This window comes from Spea bombifrons, chromosome 10 (assembly GCF_027358695.1).
Source record: "Spea bombifrons isolate aSpeBom1 chromosome 10, aSpeBom1.2.pri, whole genome shotgun sequence".
Taxonomy (NCBI): Eukaryota; Metazoa; Chordata; class Amphibia; order Anura; family Pelobatidae; genus Spea; species Spea bombifrons.
Genome location: NC_071096.1, coordinates 5,357,701 through 5,376,864, shown reverse-complemented (window position 1 = coordinate 5,376,864; position 19,164 = coordinate 5,357,701). Strand labels below are relative to the sequence as shown.

The window sequence follows — 19,164 nt, the reverse complement described above, 5'->3', positions numbered from 1 at the left end:
AATATTTGGAGAATTCATTGGCTGCCTGCTGAATAGTCCATTGGCAGATGCCGCAGGCGGTGGGGCAGTTGGGGCAGTGGGGGGTGCCGGGGTGGGGCAGTTGGGGCTCATGTGGGTTGACCTCAGCAAAGTACAGAATCCAGAATTCTGCCAGTTGGGTTCAATCCAAGAGATTGGGAGCATGGCAGCAAGAATTTAGGCTAAGAGCCCAGCCCGAAGGCGGCATCGGCAAACTTACCATCAAGGGAAGAGCCTCCCCGCACAATACACAATGCCCTCTGTTCATTCATCTTAAATAGTTATTTTGCTGAAACGGGCGAGAACGCGAGGAATTTGTTTAAACACCACTTTTTGCGGCAGATAACAATCCCGGGGACATTTGGCACGGAGCGAGCGTCGATGATGGGCGTAATTATCGTTTGATTAAAGAAACATAAACAGGCTAAGGGAACTTTTTATATCCAAGATCATTTTCTTTTTCTTGCATTCGGGGCAGCGTAATTAATCCTCTGCAGTTTTACTACTAGATACACGATGCTAGAGGATCAGCATACCTCCCAACTGTCCCTGATACCACCATATTGTCATTTATTGAGACTCGAGTTCTGCTGGGATCTCAGTACAAGTTATTATTATTATTATTATTATTAATATTAATGTGCTTCTTACTATGCAAATATAGAAAAAAAACCTGGTAATGGAATTAGCATATGGCTTTAAAACAGTGTCACGCTAATTAGCATACCAGGGCTGTATTAGCATTCATGATGAATGCATTAACTATAGCGGCCTCACTTTTGGATCATTTCCAAGTTCTGATCCAGGAATTCATTATCGATGGTTGATTTTATTTGCCAGTACAGTAAATATTCCATGAATAATGTCCGCACAAAGCGTAGGGTAAAGCCGTTAGCAGATACAGGGTGGAAATACTTTCTTGCGAATCAGATCTGCCTGTTTAAAGTGAAACATATGGCACTGGTTACTCAGGAAGATACCCCCCGCAGGGTAGGTGTTTGGGGGGGGGGGGTAGGTCCGCTGTAATTAGGCTTCGAGGACTCAGATGGCAGCCTTTCTTTCTTTCTTGTTTTTTTTTTGTGAACCTCCTGGATCTGACATTGAAGCCAAATGAACGAGGCATAGGACACCTGCTCGTGGGCAGAATTGGCCAACGTCCAGCCTGGATTTCCAGCCATCGCTTGTCTATCATGGTAAAGATACCAACTTGCCATCATTTCACATGGAGGTCCCATAAGAGAAGCATTAATGGGCAACACCAGGGCAAGTTGGCTTCAAAATACCTTTCCTGTTCTATACAGGGCCGGACTTGCGGTGATGGGGTGGCCCTGGCACTTTAAGGCCAGTGGCCACCTGATGATGTCAGTGCAGCTGGCGGCTATATATATATGCTATGTTTTCACACGTAGCGGCCGGGCATCTCAAACCTCTGGACACCGCAGCACCGGATCTGCCAGTGGAGCAGCAAAACTGTAAATGTGTGGGGCTGTTGGCTGGCGTCCCACTTGGCAATATTCCCAGCATGCCCGATGGCCAGTCCGGGCCTGGCTATATATATATATATATATATATAATGTATACCAAATCTTTTCTGCTTGCTCATTAACTATGCATGAGACCTGCATCTGCTCCCTCTGTTAAAACAACTGTTATGACCTCATTTTATGGCTCTGCTTCTTTAGATGTTTTTTAAGAGAGGTCAGCGAGTCCTCTGGAGGACTCCACGATAGACCACGATATTCCTAGCCAGATAAGAATGGCTTTTCTTTGCGGGGTGGAACAAGCAAACGGCTGATGTCTGCAGGGTAAATCTAATCACAGCTCTTATGACGCTAATAAGGAAGTTATTACACTGGATTTTTAGAGTTTCCTCCTGTAATTTTCTTTGGATCATCTTCAATGGACGTATAATTCACCAGAGAATAGGGGACTCGTGGAAACAGTAACGAGACTAACGTCCGACCTTCTGTCGGAAAAAAGGTAGTGACATCATCTGTTATATGCCAAGTTTGCATTGGATACATAAGAAATAATATATGTCTCACACCGGTGGGTAATAATCAATTAAATGAAAAATTAAAGTTATTTAAATAATGATTCCTATTTTAGAAGATCAATAGGACTACTTTTTACGGAATCAGAGTTAATAAACGTAGTTATTTTCAGCCCATTTTTACTTTTTTGGACTTTTATCAGAATGTTGGTCCAATCAAGTTCCGATAGAACACGATGTTTCCAGATTTGTATGTTATGTAAATCATTTTACTATGAAAACCTGGTGTTTTGGGGGATGTAAAATAATACTTTTGTCTCAGCTGCAGTGAAGGAGGGAGAGGTGTGATGGCTCGTCATAAAGGGATTAGGAGCCACAACATCAGTAAATCATCGCTTTCCTAACTATGCAGGAGGCAGAGCAATAAGCACTTCCATGCTTCGCAGAGAGGGAATCGTTTTGGGTAGTGCTGATGGATCCACTGACAAGTAAATGAAACATGGGGGGGCCCCCGAAGTGTTTGCTAAGTAAAACCAGAGTGGTGGGAATACATCACGTTCAGGACAGAGGACTTAATACTAAGATCTCTAAAAGAAACTCCAACCGCAGGGTCAACTTACACCAAAATCTGAAGGTCTCAGGGGGCGTCTGTTATCTGCTTGTAGGTCAAATATTATCGACAGACCCCTTGATGTAGTATAAACAGAATGAACATATTCTCATAGACGTTTAGCTTTAATCATATTCCATATTTGCCAACCTGCATCAGCTTCCCAAGACAAACAACCGTAAGGGATACAACCTGATTATGTCTTCCACCGATCATCTCCTCCACTATGTAGATCCCAAGAATGGCGTCTGAAAGACCTCTGAGGGTCTCCAAAACTCATCGTTATATATTTTATTCTCCTTTTAAAAATTCATCCCTGTCTTGAGTTCTCCTGCTGTTTCCCAACTATGGAACTCCATACTTTATCAAACCATATTGTCCACCTACAGGTAGGAACTAAAAAAGAAATTGAAGGCAAACGTCAAGGAGACCCATAGGGCACCTTCTGATATACAACAAGGATTGCGGCGATCAGCTTCTCATTTTCCTATGTTTGCTACATGAACTTTTTACTGTAAATTCATTGCACGACCCTAAATAATATGCTCATAAAATCACTGAAATGGTAATGATAATGGAAACCCGATTCCGTGGCGTTTTGCATGAAGTCCTCATCTACTAGGAAAGCAAATACCCACCGAGACCATTTGGGAAAAGCCACCAGGACAAAACGTGGATTCTCTCGGAGGCCATCGGATTGTTTCACTGCAAAAGTCTTTTGTTACATGAAAACCCCCGAGTCAATGCATTTCTGCGGAGGTCAGCGGCCTCTAATGTGTCAGCAGGACTCATTCTGCATCTGCTGCTCACACCTTTTAACCCGTTCAGGTCTTTAAGTGGCTTAGTAGGTCGGACGCAGATAGTTGATATCTGAGCGACCAGTGACCTGGGCAGAGTCCTTTGTGCAGAAGGGGAGTGAGCATTGAACATAGAAACATAGACTTTACCGGCAGATCGGCCCCATTCGGCCCGTTCTTCCTGCTGTAAAGACTCGGTCTCGTCTTAGATTCAGGAGCCATTTGCCTATCCCATGCATGTTTAAATCCCCCCGCTCTATTAACCTCTACCACTTCTGCTGGGAGGCTGTTCCACTCATCAACAACCCTCTCAGTAAAATAAAACCTCGCTCTGGAACTGAAAAAGATTCCTGAATTAGGGGCAGTGTAAATGCAAGTACATTTCCAAGACAGATAAGGGACTTATTTTGATTGACAAAGACCCCCCATGCATGTCCCCTCCATTCCTGGCATACCTTTTACACTGGTGGAAGCTGATTGGTGGAATTTTTATATGCAGAATCCCCTTGAAGTCATCATGTAACCATCTATAAACTGTAATGTTATTTTGTATCTGCGTGTTTGAAGATAAACGTGGAACTTTGTTTTGTATTTTATTTGTATTGTGAATACACGCGCATTCTAAAAAAAAACCAGATAAATACCAATACACTCTAACTGGTTAAAACACAACAAAAAAAGTGAATAAAAAACATAATAAAATAAAGAACCACTACTAACACTACTCAATGCCCACACCCAGCTCGGAATCTCGTCTTTCATATATATGTATATATATAAAATGTGTGCCTCATTTAATTCTCATGTGACACAAAAGTGGGCGCTGATTGGTTTTTGCTGCTGCCGAAACTTGGGAAAACTTTTTAAAACTTTCTGTGCTGTTTTCGAGAGAAAACAATAAAAAGGCTGATCTGCCCCGGGTTTGACCCTGAGGGATATCAACCTGTTATGGTTGATATCCCTGCTTGAATGCAGGTGACTCAATCAAATGCATCTTTAAATAATGACAAGTCAAGGTTTCCACAAGGACCGTATTAGAGCCATTTGGGTGACACATTTATCGTATGGAATGTTTATGGTGGTTTATTAAAGGGTTAATATGTTACGAGTCTAGGGGTCAGCTCATTAAGAAAGTTAATTAATGAAAGCAGTCGGAGTGTGATAGCATCTTTAAGGGAGCGTATTTCAGACTGATACAATGCATGATGACCCTCAAAATATTAATAACGGGAAGAAAAAATGAAAGGGAATGTCTGCCTGGTTCGAGAATCAAGGTATGAATCAAGGATCCAGTCCTGGGGAAATCTCCTTAATCCTGCCTGCTATTTCCACCGACAATTAATCCAGTACTTGCGATGCAATAACGATGAAAAAAAGGAAAAAAATGGTAAAATAAAATGCATGTTTTATGAATTCCAGAAATCAGAGCGTTCCTCCTGAAAGTGTGTAATTAGCGATACTCCCTGAGCTCTTTAAAGTTCTGTACAAGGTGTTAGAATGTGTCTCGGTGTGTTATGGATTATAGTTAATGGGGGCCAGCGTCTGATCCCCGGCCTCTAAAAACCAACAAAACCCAGTATGCCGCTTTTACAAGAACATACAGTTAAATTCCAATCGATTTTTTCGGGATAAGGGGTAACACTAACCAGACGGTCTCCTCGAGACGCGTTCGAGACGCGTTCGTCTTAATAAGAGGCTCTGAGACAGCTCCAGCATGGCAGTCACTTAGTTCTCTCGCTGAGGAATTTCCCCCCCTTTAGGTTTATATTTGGAGAGTTTGCCCGTGTGTGTTTTGGACGGTGTCCCGTTTGGCCCTGATTTCCCGTCTGGGTCTCGATCGCTTGGTAGCAGCGGGGATTTGGCAGGAGATCCTCAGTAAGGGGTACGACAGCCAGGTTTTTACTGAGATACCCCCGAAGTAAAGTGTGAAGACACACAACAGTGGGGCATCCGTGCAGCAGAGCATGGGGCATGTGGGGCATGTGGGGCACGTGGGGCATGTAGCTTTAATTATATGTATGTGTATAGGTGTGCATGTGTGTGTATGTGAGTGTGCGTGTGTGAGTGTGTGTGAGGGGCAGAAAAATGTAAAAGCCAGACAAGAAGGGAAAAAATTATAGAAAAAATGAAGTGAGGAAAATATGTCAGCAAATGAGGTTCCAAAAATAGACGGGGCAAAAGAAAGAATAGAAAAGAAGGAAAAACAACAAAAAGAGGCATAAAGCATAAAAAAAGGAAAAAAGAGCCGGCTAAAGGCAAGCAAAAAAGGGTCCATTCCTGTATAATTGCTCCAGGGCCCAAAGTTCCTTAATCTAAATTTACCCCAGGGTTATCAGCCTCTTAGACTCTGGCTCTCTGAGGGCATCAAACCCCTTACGAGCTTCATTCATCTTTAGGAAAATATTGGTAATGAAACAATGAAAAACTTGGTAAATTCCATCATTTTTATGTTTGGGGACTTTTGTCTCCCGGCTTTCACAACTCAACCAGATTCTGCTCAACCTCGACTTCTGTAACTTTTAATAATCGGTTCTTTCTTCTCTAAAGGGACTCCGACATGTACGGAAAAAAAAAAAAAGTCTTCAGCTTCCTGAGTGGGAAAGAACGATTCATTCTTTCTATTTGCGAAGCGTATTAGAAGAAGGAATGAAACAAGGCGATGAATGGTTTGCAGAGTGCGGATTTTGCAGAGCTCTTTAAATCTTTTTACGTATATTTTTTTCTTCCCCCAGACGAATAGCTGGAAAATTGCTTTCGTTCCAAAGAAAGAACATAACGATTACTGAATATATCCTTTGTGGAAGGATAAGCCATGCTTGGTTGCTGTTAATAAACATACATTTTAGCGCCAGGTGGATTTGGGACAACATTAAAGGAGGCAGAATATTCGGTCAAACTTTTTTTTTTTTAATAAGCGGAGGAATGCCGCCATGCTTTGGAAAGCAAAAGAGTTTCTCTTCTCTGTGTCCTTCAACGGCTTCATTCTGGAGACCATCAAATCTCACCATTAGTCTAAGACAAGCCCAACAAGAAGAATATTTGGTCAATATGGGGAGGAACATAAGTTATTAATGCTTTGGAAAGCAAAAAAAGCTTCCCTATTCTGTGTCCTTTGAAGGTTTCATTCTAGATACCATAAATCTCATCATTGGTCCTAAAATAACCCCAACAATCTAAGATTTAGAATATTTGGTCAAAGTATTTTAATACTTTTTAAAGAGTTTCTCTTCTCTTTTTCCTTCAAAGACTTCATTCTGGAGACCATAAAATCTCACCATTGGTCTAAAATAATCCCAAACAATCAAAGATTTAGAATATTTGGTCGAAGTATTTTAATATAGGGAGGAACGTCAGTTGAGTTTTTAATACTTTGGAAAGCAAAAGAGTTTTCCCTACTCTGTGTCCTTCAATTTTTCTGTTCTGGATACCATAAATCTCATCTTTGGTCCTAAAATAACTCCAACAATCAAGGATTTAGAATTTTCAGTCAGAGTATTTTAATATATGGAAGAACATCCGTTGAGTTTTTCATGTTTTCCCTTCTCTGTGTCCTTCAAAGACTTCATTCCGGAGAGGACGAAATCTCAATGTCAGTCCTAAGATAACCTTCAACAGTCAAGGAGTCGGACGATTGGGCCAAAGTGTTTCAATAACCAGAGGAACGTAGTTGAGTTTTTCCATGCTTTGGAATGCAGAAGAGTTTCCTTTCTCTAAGTCATTCAATGGCTTCATTCTGGAGGGGACACAATCTCATTGTTGGTCCTAAGGTAACGCTCATTCATCCACCTGTGCTCGTTGCATGAGATCTTCAAAAGCGTTCGCCGCTGAACCTCACAGATTGATGGCGAGAAACATGACTCGGGCTGCGCCCAACAATTAGCCTACAGACACGGCCATTATACGCAGTGTTACAATGTAAACACCGGTATACACTGGAGACCAGCTGTGTACCCTGGCTTCACGCACCACTTGGTCTAACGCAATCCATTAGTCAACGTCCTCCGTCCCGTAGTGGCTGCATTTGATCCTTTTGGGTGTAATTAATAAAATAAATAACTACCCACTACTTTCAGAAGCAGACAGGACCTTGCCGTTTACTGTTTAAAAATGTTTTTAGCTTTTTCCGTTAATGTTTTTTTTTTCTTTTTATTTGTTCAATGTCGTCATTTCCAAAAAATGCAGTTTGATATTTCTAAAAACGTTAAAAAAAAAAAGCACAGCATTTAAATTTTATATCAAATGCTCCAAAGGGTTACTTTTGGTCTGTGGACCGCCGATTATCAAAAGAAAGCCTTTTTTTATTATTTGTTTTTTTATATAGTCCATTAGGAAGGATGAACCAATAGTCCATTTAATAAGGATAAGGAAAAGATACGACATGCAGAGCAACGAAGATTTTAACGTCAATTTTTCCCAGCATTCCGTGTTAAAGGTCACCCTGCCATCAATTGTCGGAGAGCAGATACGATATTATACGGTTCTCAAATTCTTTATACTTCCTCAGATCCTCGGCTCGTTCTGATATACATACCGATAAAGTCTAAACAGCATGAAGCACCTTGATTACCCACAACCAAATGAAATAGGGACCTTTGAGCCCCCTGTGCGCCCATCCCCCCTCCTCCCAGTTTGGTACAAGAAGCTAGACCATCCTTAATTTAGTAACAGGGTAAGCGTGTGCGTCTGACCTCTATACGTCACGGCTGTCAGTTGTACTTCACTCTCTTACCCCCGAAACGTACAGATCGTGTACAATGTGTGTACGGCAGAGGCACTTAGCAATCGCCGTACAGATTAGGCACAGAGGCTGACAGACAAGCTGAACGGTAACATTATTTATTAAAATAATATAAATTCCAAACATATCCTGCTCCGTGGGGCAGGTGGAAAAATAAACTATTTTCAGTTGGAAAATAAGAGCTTAAAATTTATAATAAAAATACTAAAAAAAAAGTGCAACCCTGTACAAAAGGTTCAAGCTTTTAAAAGCGTTTTTTTTTAATCTTCTTGCTGATTGGACCATTCCATTGGTTGCCATAGGGACAAGGCCACATTTTGGAGCTTTGCACTAAAAAAGCCATTTTAATGTTATGGTACCAAATGTTAATGTTAAAGGGGAAATCCAAGGTTCAGTTGTGTTTTAATGTGTGATTGAGATGGCACTTTGAAGTGATTCAACTTTTACCAATGGTGCCCAATGAAGGGGCCAAAACCATTTCACGTGCACCCATGTGCTGTTCTATACTATAATAAGACTTTAAGAGCCCCCTCAGGGGTGGACAGTGGTGGTGGGGCATCTACAAATAGATTTGGGCCATAACACAGCTATAGTTTCTGGGAAAATGCCATGGTAACTCTTCATTCACAGAAGAGTCTAATGGAGAGCCCATCAGGAAAGGAAAGGAAGGAGAAATGCCCTCCAGGCTTCTGGGTCCCGTCTACACTGTATCCTTCCTCGGGAACTGATAGATAGGAAATGGATAAAATCAACCGCAAGGCCTTTAAACTGAGATTATCGATGGAGTTAAAGGTTAACCAGGAAGCCAGGAGACTCAGTGAGATAAAAAAGCTCTGTAAGATAAATTCTACCGCAAGGAGCTGCCAACCACTTCTAAGCAGTTGATGGCCTCCTAAAAAAATTATTGGTTCTGAGAACGTACCCCATTTCTCCCGTGGCACGGATACAATCTTACTATCTTTTCCTGCTCAGGGATTGAGCTCACGAAACAGAAACATAGAATCTGCCGGCAGATTGGCCCCATTCGGCCCACGTCTAGTCGGCCATTTCTCCTGCTGTAAAGACTCAAACCTTAATCAGTCGGTGGTCTCGTCTTAGATTCAGGAGCCGTATGCCTATCCCATTCATGTTTAATACCCGCACTGTATTACCCTCTACCACTTCTCCTGGGAAGCTGTTCCACTTATCAACCACCCTCCCAGTAAAGTGAAGTTGACACTTTGCTTTGTATTCTTCTAGAAAAGGCATCAGGACCTGCCGTGCGGGCTCAGCTTTCGCTGGGCTTGTGCAGTCTATAACGGGACAAGGATACATGAGGTCATCTCTGTCTGATTCAGGGCTTTCTGTGGCCTCGGGCAACGCTTTCCTGGGAACCAGATGTAAAAGCAGAGGAGGGAAAAAAACACTTGCAGAAAGATCCAGATGATATAATCATTGAAAAGAGAAAGGAGAACTGACCACAGCCAGTTCCTTGTGGCAAGCGTGTGGCCCAGAGAAATTTACAAACACAGAAAGCCGATAAACCTCGTCGTATATCACATACAGGGAGAAAATGCTGTCACATTCTGGAAAACCATTTTTAGTTCTGGTTACATTGGCAGAAGTATCATATATTTATGTTGATTTGCATCATTCTAATTTCCTGGGTTATTTAACTCTTTCTGCAAGAGGGACTTCACTTTATCCCGGTTAAAGTAGACATGTCCCCGAACCATGACCAAAGCAAACGATCCCAAGGTAGGTTCCAACAATTCGAGAAGGTATGAAACCAGCGGCCAATCACAATCAGTGATCATTGTGGCCAAGTGCATGATGGGAAATGCGTTGCTGTTTGAGTAATAGACGGTTAATATGTTGTAAAGCCTTCTGATTTGGCTACATACAATAAACATTTTTGATGGATTTTGGACCCAAAGAAGGACTGTCCAAGCTAAATAGACCCACGTGGGAAGTATGCTGTTACATATATCTGAGGGACTTGACGAGTTTCTTTTTGGTCCTTATATCACTTTATATAAAGTTAGACCAGGGCTCAAACAGTTTTGAGGTTAGGCTCAGAAGCTAGACTGTTCCCAAGTAAGACTAATGACTTTCATATCTTTCACATGGGGTTTGGAAAACGTTCAGCCAACGCCCTGCTGGGTTTTAAACATCTGGAGATGCGGCGAGACCAGTGGTTTTAGGAACACGAAGCAGTCAGTGTATCTCCATCAAAAAAAGTTATAGGGGCCGAACAAGCTTCTGGTTTTTACAACAAGTTTAGCAGATGGAAAAGTGCAGGCGGAGAATGAGCGATGGAGAGCGAGAGAGAACGGCAGGCTGAATCGACAACAGGGGAGCGGAGATTTACAAAGTAGGGCAAAGCTGGGGAGACTTCAGTCCAATGAAATCTCTTGAACTGTTCTGTGGAACCTTGATGGGTTCTTTGTATCATCTACAGAGCTGCAGGGCTCGGCTGGACTGAGAAGAATCTTAAAAGATACAGAGCCTGCTGCCATGTTTAGGCAAAGACCTCTTGGGGGTTCGGTGGAACGTTGAGAGACTGATGAGTTCTTCAAAACTTCTACTAAGCTGCAGGGTTCTATGGAACTTGGTAGAATCTTAAAGTTACACAGTTTCCAGTCACGTTTAGGAAAAGACCTCTTGAGGGGTTCTGTGGAACGTTGAGACACCGAGGAGTTCTTCATAATTTCCACTAAGCTGCAGGGTTCTACAAAACTTGATAGAATCTTAAAGTTACAAAGTTTCCAGTGAGCCATGTTTAGATAAATACCTCTCGAGGGTTTCTGTGGAACGTTGAGACACTGATGAGTTCTTCATAACTTCTACTAAGCTGCAGGGTTCTACAAAACTTGGTAGAATCTTAAAGTTACCCAACTTGCAGCCATGTTTAGGCAAAGACCTCTTCAGGGTTTCTGTGGAACGTTGAGACACTGATGAGTTCTTCATAACTTCTACTAAGCTGCAGGGTTCTACGGAACTTAAGATAAACTTCTGCCAAGTTAAGATAAACATCTCAAAGCCCACCAAAGTTATTTCTGATTGAACATAACATTTCTAAGTAAATTCAGGAACTGCCACGTGGGGGTTAGTAATAATAATAATTATTTTTTCTTCTGCTTCTAACAACATCACACCCAGGAGGCATAATCAAAGGCAAAACAAAGCACTATGGGAGTTGTAGTCCACAGCATGTGGAGCGGCAGTGATTATGTTCGGAAGCATTTGGATGGGGGGGGGAATGCAAAAATCATTAATCACTTGGAAAGAGAAAAATGTTGACTCTTATTTTCAAAGGCTACTGAGTGCCTGGAATGGCCAGCTCTGCTCTAAGAAAGCTGATATGTCCTAAAAAACAAAGATACCCCCTTCCCCCTTTTGTAGTTTTCTCCTGCACCAAAGTATAAAGAGTTTGTGTGTGGCGGAGGGGGTTTAGCCTACGAAACATCACTTTCAATGAACATATTCATGTTTTAAAGCTCTCCAGAGACCAGATAACAGAGCCTGAAATATTACAGGAATTTCTCCCCCCCCATCATGTGGCACTAAAAGCCCCGTAAGGGATCTCCAGGGCTGGCGAGCGGGTAGACTTTCAGGAACGCCGATATTTCGGGAAAACTCTTAACTTTCAATATGTACCTTATTACGAATAAAAGGAGTTTTTGTTAGCGCTGCTGACAAATGTTTGTGGGTTGCAGGAGGCAGACGAAATTATGAGCGAAGCTTATTGACTCAGGATGCGGGGAACAGATACATCCACAGACCTCTGCAGAAAATACCCCAATAAAAAATGATCAGGCGTCGTGGTTACGTAACATTTTCTTTTTTTTTTTCCGCCTGGTTTAAGATGTGCAATTTCTTTTAAGATGTTTACAGAGTACAGTCTCTGGCCTATTAGTAAAGTAATTTAAAGAGACACAAAAAGTTTTACAAAAAATACTCTTTCTGGATATATATATATATATATATATATATATATATATATATACACACACACACACACCGGTATATATAAAGTAATTATGTATACATAAATTATATAAAGTAATTATATATTTATATATATATTATAAAGTAATTATATATATAAAAATTATATAAAGTAATTATATATATATTAATTATAATTAAATATATATAAATTATATATATATATATATATATATATATAATGTCTTAATTTATTTTGACAGTAGGTTTCTGCCTGGAAATTTGAGATTCAAAGCTTTGTGGGGGGCTAGGAGTTTCTTAAAATTTGTTGCAAATGTTAGATTTTTAAAACCAACCCCCTTGTGTCCTTCCATACCAAGTTCTAAGAAATTGATGTCAATTTTGTGACCCCTGACCATTTTGAAGATGTAAAACCATGGAGCCAGGTCGGTTTTACCATTAGAAATAGAAATGTGAGCTGTGTTGCGGAGTGATGACCTGTGGTGACATCACAGCACCATTTATGGCTAAGGATCCTCCGATCACAAACATTTGAAATAGGTATTTTACGTTATAATTTATTATCAGTAAAGTGCGATAGTGCTGCATGCTTGAACAATCTGATCGGGGGCACTAAAAAAAAACCCCTACATTTTAATGGCGCTACATTAATCAGGGTCCTCGCTAAGCGCCAATGTTATGAAGCAGGGTCCACAGGACATAAAAAGAATAGACATTAACGACTCTTCCCTGGCGGGCCGGGTAGAGCTTCGTGAACACAGGGAATTTAAATTTGTGCTGATTGACTTGCGCTGAGGCCAGTATATCCCTAGGGGGGGGCTCTCTTTTCAGCTCTGCTAATAAATCTTAACGCTCTAATGTATGCAAAAGCCGTCGGGCGTGCAAAAGATGGAGAAAGCAGCGTTGGCAGGGCTAGGGGCAGCACACCACTCGCCATATGCCACTCACACAACCTGCCGTCCTCCCGAAACGACTCACAATGTCACCTCCAGCACTGAATAATCAGTGCCATTAACATACATTAATATTCATCAGCACCTAATCACACTCGTATCCTCGCTTCGCGGTATCGGCCCACTGAGACGTAGGGCTTTTATAGAACAAAATAATGTTGGCACACACGTGGTTAAAAGCAGCTGGGGGTTCAGGGGTAACATACGCACTGGGGGGGGAGCCTTATTATATCAGGGGTCCCGCACAGAGCTGGAATGGGGTTAATATTGGCCGTGAAACTTTAAGGCAAGCGGGCGACAAATAGCGTGAGTGACGTCGCGCTCAGCGTCCATCCGCGTGTATCCAGCCGGCGGCTACAGACTGAGGGACTGGATCTGCCGCATGAGTGGCGATCAAGGAAGGTGACCGGCGCCATCTTGGCACCGGCCAACAGAACATTTGCCCAGTTTGCCAGATGGCCAGTCCAGGTCTGGGCCCGCCTACAAAACAGACGTCTGATTGGTCACGATATAGGGGCTTAAAAACTTTTAAAGATGAAAAGAAGCGATATATATGCGTAAGTAAATCACCATGGAAACAGTTATCTAAACTTCCTGTTTCAGGATCTGCATTATTTTTCCTCCCCGTTACGTTTTCACTCCCCTGTCAGTGAGCTGCTTTTGATCACTCGGCTTTTGTAAAGGTAGGGGAGGAGAAGGGAGAGAACCATTAGATAATGCTGGCTCTGCCACAGGCTGCCACCGAACTTCCATACTATAAGATTGAAACAAAATATTTCCGCAAACAATTACAGCCAGAAATGACAAGATGTAGGCAGATATAAAGGAACTTAGTTACGCTAAAAGTTCTAATGGCAACAAATCCCATGAAGATCGTTCTAGAACAAATAGCACGTTTATATGCAGAAACACAGAAAGTCTCAAATAACAGGAAATCTAAAACAAATGCAAAGTGTGATTCCGCTGCCAAGTTATCCAGAAAGCAGGTAACTTTTTCGCTGGCATAAACCGTCTTTTAAACCAACGCCAGCTGGCCTGATAGGAATTGTAGTCGTCAGGAGCTGGAGTCCACTTAACATAACCGGCATAGGGATTCATCATCATCATGGGTTGTCAACAAAAGTAAGTTAATATCTCTGTGTGTCAAACTACAATGAACCGATGGGGCAATTGGTGGCATAAAACCTATTGAAATGACCAATAGGCGCCGACGTGCTTAGTGGTGGACCTTTCAGTAAGTTGTCCATTCGCACCAATGCCTTTCACAAGCCTCATCGTGGACACTTCTGTCTACTCCAGCCTTAGGGCCACCGGTAGACGTAAGACATACACTTGTCAATGTTACCACAAGCACCATGGACTTCCTAATGGCGTGTCGTGGACATCTATGTGCGGATGGTGACCATGCATGGCTAGGAGCTGGTATGCTGAAAAACAAATGCATGCTGGGACTTACCATTAGCATTCTTGCCGCAGATCAGGTGCTCATAAGGTTGTAGTACTCCCCACAGCTCTGCGTCATTATTAATTGCCATCTCGAGACTGTCAAGAGAAATTTCCACCCCATCGTTTCCGTGGGTCGATATAACGCGCTTCCTGATCTCGTCCACTAGGTTCTCCACACAGGCGGTCAAGCAGATGGCCGCATACTCGTGTATCCTCACTGAGATTCTGGTGTCCACCATCCACCTGAAGAACCTTCCTACAGAGAGCACAAGTCCACAACGGGCAGACTTTCCATGCCTCAGGCCATCCCCGGCACTCATACTGTAAAGCGACAAAGCTCTGACAGTAGCCAGGACGCAGCTCTGTGACAATGCCCAGCTTAGGATGAGTTTCATGGCGCTTTGGACCTCGTAGCGTGTGCACTTGCAGTGCAGGACACTCAGGCGTTGTGCCTCCCGGGATATCCTTATGAGAGGTCTCCTCAACAAGACTGACATCCTTCTCAATGCATCCGGAGAAAATTCCCATCTTCCTCCCTCGCCTCTGCCTTTTCGGAGGAGCTTCCCAATGTCTTCTTCACTCCATGGAAAATCCTCCAAATCAGGCAGTCGGTGGCATCGAGAGAACATGTCGGCCAAGTCAGTGTCCTCTGTAAGAGCAGTATTCATGGTGTCCCAGCTGCTGTTCCTGCTGTTCATGGACCCAGAATAATACCACCAGTTACCCCTGTGCTGAGAAGAAGCCAAAGGTTGGGAGTTCGACTTGGAAGATGAGAGACTGAGTGACCTGTAGGAGTCTTCTGCCCCATAGCCAGAGTCCAGAGTAAGGTCCTCCAGAGTCTTTAGAGTAGAACTATACAGCCCTGCCATAGATGCTGTTGTGAATGCTGAACAGATTAGAAGACTGGACTCAAAGCTGGATCTCAGGGCAAGCTTTCTATGCTGCGATACACTGTATCACTGATGCGGAAATTCTTGAAAAACAATGAAAACTCCAGCTTCTCACGATGTATCCCATATTAGTTTTTAAATAACTGACAGATGCAAAATCAGGGTTAAAAAGCGTCTCAGAAAAAAAAAGTTTGAGCACAAACTTTTTTTTTGTCCTGCAAAACCAAAAAAAAAAACCCCAAAACGTCATGCAGTAAAAAAAAAAAAAATGCAAGAAAAATCAAATGCCCACCAAAAAAGCCAATAATAGCCGAAAAATTGGGAAAAAAAGCAGAAATCGAAGAGAGGGAGCTGAGGGCTGCATCCAACTACAGAAAGTGTCTGCAAAGTTCTCTGAGCTTATTCACCAAACACACACTCTGAGCTCTGTCTGTATGCAAATCCTCCCAGGACACCGACCAATCAGCAGCTCCCAGGGGCGGGGCACAGACCTGAAATCTTACCCCAGCAGGGTATATGGTCACTAAACTGGTGCTGATTTAGTGGGCTTTGCCTAATTATCTCAGTTTGCAAAAATGAACACTTTTTTAACCCTTCAAAGGCACCGCTGTGCTTTCATAACACAAAAGTACCAAATGCCCTCCTAAAAAAAAATTCTCATTCTTTATCTTAAACAGATTCATAACAATGAAGATTTTATATTTTAAAAACATCAAAGCTGCACAAATTCTATCCACAAGGATACATGAAGGGCATAAATGGTTCATAGTTACTGGAATCCTATCAATTATAAAACTTATGAGGCTCAGATGGTACGAAGTAACGTTATCAAAAACCCGGCAGTGAAACATTCGATACATCAGGGCTCTGATTATTCCGTGTGATTAACAAAATAATATGTTAGGATACCGTTTGGCAGATTCCGGTTGCATCTAAGCGTGTTTGTTCTGAGCCACACCACAATATCACATTAGAGTGATGTCAAAGGAACAGAATTATCGCTGCATTTACTAACAAAAAATAGACACATTGTTACCGTGTCCTCCATTCTTTCGCACTTTCATATTTATTGGATTTTTTTCACCTTATTTGCATTTTAAAGAACATTGTTTTAAAAAAAACATTTTCACAATTGTGACACTGACCTACAGGATTTACTTTCGCAGCTGTCGTGACACATCTATTTATAAAAGTGTGACGTCCCTCTCTCACCTCATCAGCAGACCTCCCATACGGACGGCCCCCCCAACGACGTCCTGCTTTCCAAGGAATTTAGGTGGTCTAAGTCACCTTTATGGTGGGATTGGCCTTGATTTAGGGACAGGAATCCCCAATTAACCCTCAACAAGGGTATCTTATAGGTATCTAACAAAATGCATTCCTACCACTCCTAGCCAGCCTATTGTGAGAAAGAACCATGCCTTAAAATGTACAGAAGCAGCTGATTCTATGTATGTATAGATCATTTAATTTGGTTTTTAAGAGGAATATTTTAGTGTCATTTTACAAAATAAGGCTGGCTTAGTATAACGGGAGTTGTACATCTGTTATGTTGGTAAGTACCTATACCTAGTTTCAGTAAACACCTAGCATGATGGGAGTAATATTCTACCTATCGTGATATATATATATATACACACATATATATATATATATTATTTATGATATATTATATATATATTATTTTATTTGTCTGCAATTTATACATTCTTCACAAACCTGAGATGGATTTTTTTTTTAAACAAACAACTTCTCTGTCTTAAGGAAGGAAGAAGCCAACCCGAGCATCCCAGCCAGACCTCCCAGTATAACATCTTACGCAAGATGAACCGTCTTACAGTGAAATGTTTTGGCTGGCGCAGCACGAATGTGCATTATGACAAGCGTCGGAAGACTAAACAAAGTATAACTATAGAATAAGACGGAAAATAAAGAAATTGTGCCCTATTTGAGTTCTAGTGACGTTTCGCCAGTCCATTTACAGACTGTTGTAGACGCCACTTGTCAAACACAGTTTTCCTGTGGAATGCCATGTTTGCAGCTACAGACAACACATTCAATACTTCGGTTATTTAAAGGTAATTTAAGCGTAAGCTGAAATCTTTGTGGAAATCGTGTTTATTGTCAAAGGAATTAAAGCCGCACTCAATATGGAGCCGTAAGAAATAAGGTTCCTGTGAAGATGACACCGATGGAGTACCTCTCTGTTCATTCGTGTAAATACAGTAGAGGTGCATGAATGAGAAGTTAATTCAGTGTCGGTCTGTACAGGTTCCTTCGCTGAACCCATAATACCAGATGCCTGAAAGGAGCCGAGACGCTAAAGCCACATCTCTCTGCAAGTCTGAGCAGCCCCGCGTCAGTGGTACGGGCAGTAAAGCCAACAGTTTCTCTCTTGGACTCATTAGAAGTGTGAATTGGCCAACAGAGTAAACACAACCTCATGTGCCACGTAGCAAGCTTGGAAGGGTAAAGCTTTATGGAAGTATTTTAACAATAATCTTTTTACCAGCCTTCCTGCACAGGCACTCACTACTGCTCATCAATGCCTGCATTCAGATACAGACCCCCTAATGCCCTATTATGCACACACATCGCCACCTAGTGCACAGGTCTAAGTACTGCTTTCTGAGCAGACTCCAGTCCTATTATTCTTTTTAATTCTTAAACCCTAGTAAGAAGCAATCATTTTAATCATGTATATTCTTTCTCTGAATGCTTAGATCTGTTCTTAAGACATGTGACTATAAAGCAAACACGCACTGGCTTTATCATTAGCAAAAGGCACTCACCAGCAGCAATCACCAGTTCAGAGAAGGTTGCGTTGAGTCAAGTTACAATCAAGTTCAACTACAGATGCCGTAAACTGTACTCGGGAACACTTATTCCCTGACCTACTGCTTTAGTAACCCATTGAGAGTGATATCTGTGGTCTTATAAAAAAAATAGTTGGGAAACCACAGACCAAACTGCTGTTTATTTGCAATTTTCATGAACACACCAACAGCTGGAGTATGTCTTAGTATTTCATCCGTGCCGTACCCCTTCTCTGGAGAACCCCTTCCTCGTTCTGTCAAATTTTCTCCCTCATTTGCAAATTTCATAAGCTCTCTGCAAGCCTAACACTCTCAGCCAGCATCCTGCCTACAACAAACAACATTAACAGCTCATCCCGATTCAACCAACCCATCCAAGCAGTCCTCTCTTACTGTTTACTTCCCCCTCAACCGACTAGATTGTAAGCTCCCAAGATCAGGCCCCTCTTCTCCTTTTGTACCAGTTTGTTATTGTTGGTGATTTAAAACACTTAGCCCACCGCCTCTGATTGTAAAGCAATATGAAATCTGCCGGCTCTATATAAATGCGAACAGTAGATTGGATACGAATTTCCAAATTGCGGAGCAGTACCTCTGTCAATGAGCACTAAATATATATCTAAACATATATAAATATATAATAGCTGCTATTTAGGGTACATGGTTAAAAAAAGTCAATCTTAGGCAGGACACCATGTTGGTCAACCTGCGGGTTAGATGAGCATCATGGTATATGAGGTTCAACAGCAGCTGTATGGCTAGGACCTGCTCCAAAAATATACCTTTCACATAGTATCTGTTGGTTCAGAAACATTTAAAATTACTAATCCCACCGTAATTATGAACTAATCAATACGATTAGTGATTGAACAGGAGCTCTCGATTGTTTGGGATGCCTGAAAGCAACTGCGCTCACGTGGCAACGGTAAATTATATACACATGCCTCAAAAA

General features: G+C 41.9%; 1 protein-coding gene across 1 annotated transcript in view; it reads right to left on the bottom strand.

The window, feature by feature from the left end:
• Positions 1-15,553, bottom strand: part of ABTB2 (ankyrin repeat and BTB domain containing 2) — a 51,668-nt gene extending 36,115 nt beyond the window's left edge. Inside the window, exon 1 of the mRNA XM_053448588.1 lies at positions 14,517-15,553. Within this exon, the coding sequence (XP_053304563.1) occupies positions 14,517-15,375 (859 nt within the window). The 5' untranslated portion in view covers positions 15,376-15,553. The remainder of the gene's footprint in view (positions 1-14,516) is intronic.
• Positions 15,554-19,164: the final 3,611 nt, after the last annotated feature.